Below are 11,617 nucleotides of genomic sequence, written 5' to 3'. Positions count from 1 at the left end.
TTAAATGGAAATTTATTTGGATTCTTCATCTAAATGGTATTTCGTAACAAACCAAACTTCAACTATCACAGTAAAATTAAATTCAATAATCGGCAAAAGGTGCTATGCTTTAAATACTTTGCTACCTACTCGGCTACTCCTTTTATATTTTTTCTTTTTTAATTAAAAAAAATCACCGTCTCTTCCCTTTAATAATTATATTTTTTCCTTCAAGATAAATGTAGGTACAGCTAGCATCCTAGTGATTTTAATATCTTGTATTCTTGTTACATTTTACTCTTATTTTACATATCTACTTCCTCTAATTTAACACAGTCATTAACACAGTCCTAACTGTGTAAGTACACATGGCAAAGAGATCAAAAGCAATCACCATGATTGAAACCAAGAAGTCCCCCGTTGAGCTTCTCTTTGACAAGTGTCTTTCGTTTGAGGGGAAGATAATTTATAAAATTCCTACGCTTTAGAATTAGGAGCTTCTAGATCACGAAAACATATAAATCCAATTCAGGAACAAACAAAAAAAACCAATAAACCATCAACAAACAAATAAATTCAATTATTTACAATTTTTTTAAATTATTTTTTATTTCTTTTTTTTCTTCTAAATATTATAATTTCATCTCTCTACCCTTAGCGAATAGCCACTAGTCACTATTGCGCTTATCCGTCACCTACTATTATTATGATTTATGAGCAACTATACCAAATATATACTAATAAAATTAATTATTAGTATAAAATATATATTAAAATATAAATATATATTAAAAATAATTAAATAATATATATTTATAAATATCTGTAACAAATTTTAATATATAAATAATATTTTTTTATTATTAATTATCTTAAATTTTAAAGATTAAATTATAATCTTTAAAATTTAAATTTTAGATTCTAAATTAATTTTAGTTTGTTTTATTTTACTTAAAAATTCTAATACTTTTATTGTTTTTAGTTTTAAATACTTTTATATTCAATTATTGACAGAAAAGTGTTGCCTTCGGAAAAAAATACTTTTCTTCACATTAGCCACATATATATATATACAGAAAAGTGTTGCCTTTCACATTAGCCATATATATATATATATAGGTAAATTTTGTGGTGCCTATAATTTTGGTGTCGAAATTGTCGAACTTACCTTTTATGGTAAGTTTTAAAAATTAAAAATTTATTTATTTTTATATTTTTAATTTAAATATTTATTTTTATCTTTTTTTAGTAAGTTAGGCATAGAGAGAGAGAGAGAGAGAGAGAGAGAGATATATTTTTAATTTAAATATTTATTTTTATCTTTTTTTAGTAAGTTAGGCATAGAGAGAGAGAGAGAGAGAGAGAGAGAGAGAGAGAGAGAGAGAGAGAGAGAGAGAGAGAGAGAGAGAGTATATAAATATCTTGTACGTTTGTATTGTTGTATGAGTATACATGTACGAATTTGATTCCATATGAAATTGAGGTGAAGCAATGCATGCCCCCACTATAAATTGAAGAAGAGTAGAAGACAATGGCATTTTGGGGGACCTCTAACCACAAGACAAATAAAAGTAAAAGAATATATTTGGGAGTTAAGCAAAGGGAATCATCATCATCACAATAATCTTGTTACCCAGGTAGTTGGTTCAGAGTAGTAATAAATGGTGTGCTTTTGTTTTCTGGTGGATCAGAGGAGGAAAGTGCGGCGGAGCAAGCCGGTGGCAGGGTCGTGCTCACGGTGCGGCCGCGGTGCTAGCGTGGCTGATATCATCACACAAACCAGGTTTTGTTATGTTCCCTTTTACTGCAAATCTTGGAAGGCTATTATGTGCACCTTTTGTGGTGCCATTCTCAAATCTTATGCATGATTCATTCAACCCAACCATATAATTAAATCCCTTCTCTCCACCTTCACCACATGCATGTTTTCCAATTTTATTGGATTAGTTGATTTCCTTATGATTTTGCCTACTTAATTAGCTTAAACATATTTGGATTAGTTTTTTTCTTTCAATTTTTAGGTTTAATTTCTTCTTGTTATATATATACACTGATGGAGTTGTAAGTGGATAAGTATATATTAAAGAAGATAATGAATGTTCACTTCTTCTATTCTATTATTATTAGTTTCTCCTCTACATATGTTTCTAAGTTTCTTTAATATCCTCTAATCTGAAAATTTGATAGGTATATCAAGCAATGAAAATAATACAGTGTGATTTTATTTTCACTATTTTTTACAGTTGGATCTAATATAAGAAACTATAAGGTATCACTTTATTTAATTAATATTATTATCGCCACAATAAATCCATTGAATATTAAAGGCGATGTTGATCATGGGACTAAATCAAGCATTAATGATTTCCCCATTTTTAATCCACTTCTGTATGTATGTGGGAAAATAGAAAATATGAACGTCGGTGAAATATATGTACAATGATTGTTTTGTGAGAGAGAAATTTTGAAACAAGATAGTAATTAAGGGACAGAATTATTTATATTAAGTGGGGTTATTATTTTGATAAAAAAAATTTGTTTTTAATGAAAAAAGATTTTTTTTTTATATATTTTTAGCGTGTTTGACAAATTTTTATTAGTAAAAATAAAAGCACTAGAAAAATTAAAAAAATATATTTTTTTTGAAAAGCTGTAATTTTTTTTCTTAAAAAAAGATGTTTTTCATGTAATAAATAAACAAAAAAGTATTTTTTATATTGTTATATCTAAATATAATTAATAGATAAAAGATCTTTTTACATGAAATATCTAAACATAAAATTACTTTTACTTTTACATAAAATCTTCTAAAAAAAGATAAATCGAAAAAAATCTTTTTTTTAAAAACTCAACCAAATAAATCCTTAATATATTTTAAAAAAATGAGGATATCAACATTAAAAATGAATATAATTTTTTATTATGATTTTGTCATAAAAAATATTTAAAATTTTATTTTCTATCTGAAGCATTTTATTGTCAAATAATTTAATTTCATATATGAATTTGATAGGTAGGGTCATCTACCTACTCATCATCCAATGTTTCATGAGAATTTAAATCTTCATCATGAAAAAGAATGAAATGCGCGTGCAACTACATTTCCTTATAAAACCCAATGGAAATCCCAAGTTTCGTTTAAATTGCAATGTACTCACTTGTCATTTCTAGAAATAGTGTGATGAGAAGAGGTGTTGCCCTGTCACTTTTATTTGGTTCATCCAAGTCGCTTTCAATGCTTCTTCAATTAGCATTATTTTCCACCTAAAAAATTAATACACTTTTATATTATCACGATTTACTTTAATTTACCCCGTAAAGTAATATTTTAGTTTTTAATGTTTAGATTAATTTTAGTTTAATTTTTAGTATTTTAAATATTTTATTTTAATTTAAAAAAAGTTAGTTAAGTTTAATATTGTTCCATAATTAAATTTAATATGAATAATTAGTATAATATAACGTTTGATTTTAGTATTGGATAAAGTTGATTTATTAATAATTATTAATATAAAAATTTTTCGTTAATTGTTTAAGTTAAATTTAACGATAAAATTTAAAATTTTTAAAATTAAAATAAATATTTAAAACATTAAGAATTAAAATACTTTATTCTATTTTATATTTAACCATCTCTATTAACACTAGTTGAGACGCGTGCTACTGTATATTGTTAGATTAATCATCTACAAATTTATTAATTAGTTAGGAATGAGAACACACAATGTGAACATTTTCTATTGTCTCATATATTGTTACACTTGTTTAGTTGCCGTCACCATTGATGTCTCCAAAAGAACCATTTATGAACTCCCAACTGTAATTCCACACATGTGGCAAAGCATATTCGGTATCTAAAATCGTTACTTGTGGATTCTATTTTTAGTGTTTTTTTTTAAATAACATATTTTTATTCTTAAAATTGAATAATTTTATATTAAATAAATACTTTTTTGTCAATAACAAAAAAAAATAAAAAATAAAAAATTAAATTTTATTTCAAATTTTATATATATTTTTAAATGATTATTCGAATATATACTTTTTGCAAAATTTCAAATCAAATACACAAGTAATTTGATAAATAAAAAAAGTATTTGTGACTTTTAAAAAATAGTATTTTTATTATTTTTGTCTATTTTAAATATTTTAAAATATTTTTATTATTAATAAATTTTAAATATTTTTATTAATAATTTAATAAATTGTGAGTATTTTAATTATTTATTTTTAATTTTATACTAATTAAGTGTAATTTGCAAATGACCGAAGATCAATCGCATATATGTGCTTTTCACTCGCGAAAAGTGAAACTTTAGAATAAATAGACATTTTGGCAAAATGAATTTTATATTTATTTTTAATTAAATAAATTTTCAAATATTTGTTTCGTTTGATAAAATTGTCTAATTATTTAAAGTAATGAGTTAAATAGAACCGATATTTAAAGTTTATTTTATCTAAAACAAATATAAATGTTTATTTTGTTGAAATTAAAATCCTTTAAATGTCAAAATAACTATTTATTGAAAACTTTAATAAAAAATTAAAAATTAATAAAATTTATTATTTTTAATTATTAATTTAATTTTTTTATTTTTGTAATTTAATAATATATTTTTAATCTATATTTTTTAAGTATTATTAATTAATTACTAATAAAAAATAATAAATTTTGTTAACCTTCTAATATTTCTCATCTTAATAATAACTTCAACATAAAACCTACAACAAGTCTAACTCTCCACCTTTATTTCATGTAATTAGGTATCCATCATAATTTATCATTTAATCACTTATTATCTATTGTAATAATTATTTTTTAAATCATCTCTCATGTATTTAAAATTTAAAATTATATCTCCTTAAAATTAGAGTATTTAAATTTAAATTTAAATCTAATAAAGTAAAAATAATAAACCAAAATTAAAGTCTAATTAAATTAAAATTAAAATAATACTATCAAAATTAATTTTTTTCGATTTTAAGATTGGCATATATATGATTTTTTTGTTCTAATTAACAAGAATAATAAACATAATTATTTTTAGATGAGTTTCGGACGTATTAAAAAATTATTTAGTATGCAATTTTGTAATTTTAGATGTGTTATACATATTGAATGTGTTAAAAAATTATTTATTTTAAGAAAATTATAAACACAAATTTAAATGAATTTTGAATGTGTACTAAAAATATTTTGTATGTTATCTTATTATTTTAGATGTGTTATAAACATATGTAAAATAATAAAAAAAAAATACCACAAAAATAATCATACGAGAAAAAGAAAAAAATAATGTTTAAACACAAGTATATGAATCTAAAATATACTTACATACGAAAGAGAAGTAAAAAAGATGTGATATTATTTAATTGATAAGTTAATTTTATTATTTATTATTTTAGATTTATTGTAAGCACATTCAAATTACTACATCAAATCTTTATAATACATCTAAAACAATATAATTATTACACAAAATGAATTATGAACATGCACATTCGAAATTAAAGTCACATCTTAAAAAATACATATAATTAAACTAGATTTATTGGAATAAAATGAAGTTAGAAAATAATTTGTTCTTCTTTAATTTTAAGAAAACTTATCCCTCTTGATATCAAAGTCTTGGTCGCCTTCACTCGTTCACTCATTGCAGCTTAAACGTCGCTGCCTCTAATCCGGTCTTCGTCGCCGCTGCAACAGCATCTTCGACGGTCTTCGTTGCAGCTCTTCCGCCAACATCCTCGTTTGCTGCTCAATGATGATGATGAACAAGAAAGCTATTCCTCCGCCGGTCTTTAACCTTGATCTGTAGTAATTATTTATTTGTACCACAAATCATGAAGTTTTGTTTAATTACTTTTGTTTGGTTTTTTATTAATTTACTCTTTTATGACTCAGTTAATTTCAAGTTTACATGCGAAAGAGAGTTGAAAACTTTGATAAACAGTGCAGGTTAATTATTTAAATTATTTTAAAATAAAAAACAACTTTTTCTGTTTTTTGAAGTTCTCTCACTGAAATAGTTATAATAGTAATTTAAATTAAACAAAATTGATAAGGGTTCCTAAAAAACATAATTAATTAGTTGATTAAAAAATTAATATAATAAAATAGAGTAACGATGTATATTCAAATTTTTTTATGAAAAATCTAACTAAGTTAAATAATAAAATTTAAAATAATATTAATTAATAACTAATTTAAAAAATATTTAAAGATTAAATTATTATTAGATAAATAGCATTTTCATTCCTAATCATACAAAAAATAAAAAAATAAAATTATTAAAAAAAAGAATATTATTATTTTATTATTATATTTATAATTATAATTATAATATATTTAATTTAATATATTTTTATATTATTTATATATTATTATTTAATAAATATTTTATATTTAAAATATTATTTATTTATTTATTTTAACTAATTTTTAATTTTATTTTTATTGTTATACTATGTTAATTTTTTAAAATTATTTAAAATTTAATATTAAAATTTATTATATATATTTAATTTTTTTAATTTATAAAATTATAAATTTAATCTAATTTAAATTATTTAAAATTATATCAGATTAGATTAAATTTTTGTTAAAAAAATTATTTAATTTAAAGTTTATTTCAAATAAAATTAATATTCAAATCGAATAAATTTTTAATTCAAAATGGATGCCGAACTACAAACGATACATCCCAAAGCAAATGAAAACTAAAGGATCCGAAACACGTGGCAGTATCCAATAAGCTAAGCAAACTTTCATCACTATTCTGAATTGTGTATAATTCATCTATGGAACTTGGAATTCTTCCTCCAACCCGCTGACTAGTTCGACCTTAACCAATTTTCCACACTATAAAATAAACTTCACAAAACGAAAAAGCCAAAACCAAAGAAATATTTTTATTAATTTACGGAAATACTTAAATTAGGTACACGGTGCGCTTCTGTTTGATGGAGTACCACTGTCTCTAATTAGATCGCCGGTTCTGATGATATGTGTACTACTGTACCGTATAAACACAAGAGAAATTTATTAATAGAGTCACTATCTTAAAGTCATTATATATCTAAGTCTACTAATTAATGAGCCATGTATTTTTGAAAATATGCAATAATATGATATATGTGAATTAAAAAAGTAGGTACACTTGAAATTTTTTATTTAAATTAAATAATTATATAATTTATCGATACATAAATTATAAAATAATTACTTAAATAAATAGCATACCATCTTTCGAATATTGTGAGGCAAATATGTATATAGACGTGATCCGTCACCTTATAACTCAGTCTTTATTATGCATTATGAGTTATAATTCGGCGTTAACTATTATTCATTCTTTTGCTTGTAACTGACACCTTCATTACCGACTTAATGACCATCATTTCTATCTTAATGACCAAACGGTCATAACATCAATTCTATTCATCAATTTTATGCCTATAAAAAGAACATTCTATATCTAATTTCAATAATACATTCTATATTCATAGAATTATTATATACCTCTTAAACACTTACTGACTTGAGCGTCGGAGTGTCTTTTGCAGGTACCCACCCCTTGTTCTCTCCTTACCGACGTATAACTCATCCCGACAAAAAGCTTAAAGACATTCATCGACGGACGAGCTATACACCGGCCAAACTCAGCAAGAACAAGACGTATTTAGAACATCAAAATTTTAAAATATGATATATATCCAGAATGTAGTCGAATTATGTTACGGACAGAAGAACGATATTAAACATCCAAAATACATTTAAAAATTTATACAAATCACAATATTCAAAATATGATCAAAATAAAAATTAGAATCGTACACTCAAAATATAATTTGACTCTTTCTTTAAATAACAAAATTTCTGTATTATCGCATTATATTTTTTAATAAAATACTGAAACAAACAAATATTCCACATTTTCTGACCCTCTCCTTTTAAAAATATTGTTAGTTCTCACTAGTTAATGTTATTAGTACTACAAAAATGTGAACGAATAAAAAAACGATTTATAGATCATATTAATTTTATAAATATTCATTTTTTTAAAACAAATATTATATAATAATATATACTAAAATATCTTTGTCATTAATATATTTTTTGGATTAATTTGATAAAAAAGACTAAAATATATTTTTTAGTTTTTTCACAAAAATATTTAATTTTTATTAAAATATAAAAATACTATTTTTTATTTTTAAAGGGATAAAATATTTTTTTTAAGATTAATTTATTTGATTATAGTATAAATTAGAAATTTAATTTTAAAATTATTTAAAGTAACCTTTTTAGTTAATTCTAAGACTGAAATATTCTAAATTAATTTCAGAAAGACTAAAATAATTTTTTTGGATTAATTTTGTTTACTTGTATTATAAATAAATTTGAATTTAATAATAAAAAGACTAACATATGCCTTTTAAGATTGAGGACTTGAGGTGTTAATATTTTTAAAAATAATTTAATAATATATTAGTTAAATTAAATAAATATATTGGATATACAAAAAACATACTAATCTAAAATTACTCCTTCTAAAATACGGTCACATGGACCATGGACCAATGGACTTGCTCTTAGATTTCTTTTTTCCATTTCTCTTATATTTTTGTCGGATAACAGAATGTGGGTCTCTTAGCTTTTGTTCGCTATTTTATGTAAGTTTTTTTCCTTTGTTTTATTTTCATAATTCTCTACAGGGAAATGAAAAATTAAAATAAAATAAAAATTAAATCAGTACTTCTTCGGCTTATCACTTATTTTTTTACTAAAATGGGGCCTGAGTCCAAAGTAGAACAGCGAATTTCATAAATAGTCTGGACTTAGTGGATTATAGGTTAGCCCAATACGCCGAAAATATTCTGTAATTTTCGTTAGCCCAGTCATAGCCTCATAGGCCTTAGACCATAATAACGAATTAATATTCAATTTAGTCCTTTAAAATAATATTGGCCTTGTCATGTATCCAGAAATAGATTGGAAGAAAAGAGAGAGAAACACTATAAGACCTGATCTAGTGAGTAGTGACATCTATATAATTTGCTTTTGTTTTTTGGGATGTAACCGAAGTTTAAATTGGGAGACTGAATATTATATTTGATAATTAGAAAAGAAACTAAAATTTTAATTTCGAAACTCAAAATTTTAATCTTTTTAATATTTTTAAAAAGTATAAACATAGAGACTAAAATTTTTATAATATTTTTTTAAAAAATACTTTTATTTAATTTTTTAAAATTTAAATTTATCTTTTAATTTTTATATTTATCTTAAAACAATATAATATTAATATATAATTTAATTTAATATATTTTATTCCAAACATAATATAAAAATCTTAATTCAATTTTTCTCTCAATTTTTATTTCTGAATTTTTATCTTTTAATTTCAATCTTTCTTTAAAATACACTCTATATGACTTATTATAACAAATCTAAAAGAAAATGTGTAATGTGAGTGAATGTTTATACGAAAATCTATGCTGGAATTGCCCGTAAATAATGCAGCTGAGCATATGTCGTAATCTATATAAACGAGAAAAGAAAGATAATGACGTTGTTATTTTTATGTTAATTGAAAATCAGTGTTATGATTAGTAAGTAGCATGGAGGGTGTGACGTTAAGCACATGGTGCCTGAGCATGACAGTGATTCTGACCCGCTGCGGCCGTCAGCCCGTCACACTTTCCTTTCTAGTTTCTACTACTCTTTTGTCTTCTCTCTTTGAAGGCCATTGATATTGATAATTGATTTAACAATTGTTTAAATCAAAATATAGGATAATTCACGCCCATAAACTATTTTAGCTTCAAAATGATATATAGTAATAGGACTCGAACTAATATCTAAATAAATATAAAAAAATTATATCATATAAATTATAACATGTTAACGTTATATATAGAAGTAGAAATGAGTCAAATTAGGTCAAACTTTACTTTTAACGGATTAGATCGATTAGGTCTATAATAAAGTATATTTGTCTAATCTGATCTGTAGCCTTGTATAAATTTTTTAATAAGTACTAAATCTGACGTATTGTTAAATCTGGTCTGACCTAAAATCTGTCAATAGACTTTTTTTTTTAATAAATAATTAAATTTAAAATATAACTTAGAATTGTTTTATTTGATTGATTTTTGATATTCTAACATAAAAAATTAAAGATATTAACAAAATAAAAACACACACATATATTAAAAAGACAAATAGCTTAATGGATAAAAATATTTTAATATTATAAAAGATTTAAGTTCAAATCCTTCTAATTGTATTTTTATTAGACAGGCTCACCAGACTATTTTAAAAGTCCTAGACCTGACTTTTTAAAGAATATAAACTTTTTAATAGTTTGAGTCTGGACTAATTTTTATGAGGCCAGGTCAGATTGCAGGCCACCTAACTTTTTATACCCCTAATTATACATAATAAATTGAATGAATTGGATTACATCAATTCATATTTAATGTAAATCGATACTAATTTACTAAACTTCTTTAGAATTTACTACTTCACAATACATATACATTAAATTGAATCAATTGGATTCAATTTACACTTACATTATATTAAAAATTTTCATTGACACCTTTCTTCACACTCATAGCAAGTATAATATTGACAGTTTGAGATATTAATATTATATTATTTTATTTTTTGAGTTCAATTAAAAAAGTAGTAATTTATAGTAAATACCACTCAATTTTTTTATTATATTGTTATTATAAAGTTAAATATTAAACTTTAAATTCTGATTTCTAATTTAAATTCCAAACTTAATTTCTAAAATTAGAGAATTAAAAATAATTTTACAATACATTTTTATTATTATTTTTAATTGTTATATTTATTTATCAGTCTAATTTTTTTAGTCAAATAATCTAATAATATATTTTAAATTCATATTTTTAAATATTACTAATTAATTAATAACAAAAAATTAAATAATAAATTTTACTTACCTTATAGTATTTTTCAATGTATGTAAACTACTAAAAAATAAAAAAATTATTAAATATTTTTAATTAATGAATACTCATTAAAAGATTTCATTAATTTTTTTAATTTACTAGTACTCATTAAAAGATTTAAGTAATGAATCTTCATTAAATTTTTTTAATTAACCAGTGTTTATATATAATCTGCTTGCTTAGAAGATTTAAGAATAAAAATTTTGGATTGTCTTTCAATTTATTTTATCTTTTAATACATACATTAAAAAATACTAAAAGATAAATAAAATTTATTATTTTTTTATTATTAATTAGCTAACAATATTTAAAAGTATAAATTTAAAATATATAATTAAATTATTAAATTAAAAAAATTAGATTGATAGATAAAAGTATCGATTAAAAAATAATTAGAAATTTGATTTTCAAATTACTTTTTAATTCTCTAATTTTAGAAATTGAGTTTAAAGTTTAAATTAAAATTCAAAATTTAAATTAGAAATCTAAAATTTAAAGTTTAATATTTGAACTTCAATATAATTAAAAAATTGATTGGTACTTACTAAAAATTATTAAATTTTTAATTGAACTCAAAAAATAAAAAAATAAAAAAAGTAACATTAATATATCAAACTGTCAATATTATACTTATTACAACTAGAGT

At 22.3% G+C, this 11,617-nt stretch overlaps 1 protein-coding gene across 1 annotated transcript; it reads left to right on the top strand.

Moving 5' to 3' along the window:
- The first annotated feature begins 1,417 nt into the window (after positions 1-1,417).
- LOC112707359 (uncharacterized) lies at positions 1,418-2,117 on the top strand. Its single transcript, XM_025759065.3, has one exon. The coding sequence runs from the start codon at positions 1,641-1,643 to the stop codon at positions 1,845-1,847; it is 207 nt and encodes a 68-aa protein (XP_025614850.1). The 5' UTR covers positions 1,418-1,640; the 3' UTR covers positions 1,848-2,117.
- Positions 2,118-11,617: the final 9,500 nt, after the last annotated feature.

This window comes from Arachis hypogaea, chromosome 8 (genome assembly GCF_003086295.3).
Source record: "Arachis hypogaea cultivar Tifrunner chromosome 8, arahy.Tifrunner.gnm2.J5K5, whole genome shotgun sequence".
NCBI classification, from domain to species: domain Eukaryota; kingdom Viridiplantae; phylum Streptophyta; class Magnoliopsida; order Fabales; family Fabaceae; genus Arachis; species Arachis hypogaea.
Note: the sequence above shows the minus strand (reverse complement) of the source record. Positions and strands in the feature narration are given on the sequence as shown.

Bases quoted from the DNA above. Each gene is read 5' to 3' on its own strand.
- LOC112707359 (XM_025759065.3), top strand. From the start codon at position 1,641: ATGGTGTGCTTTTGTTTTCTGGTGGATCAGAGGAGGAAAGTGCGGCGG.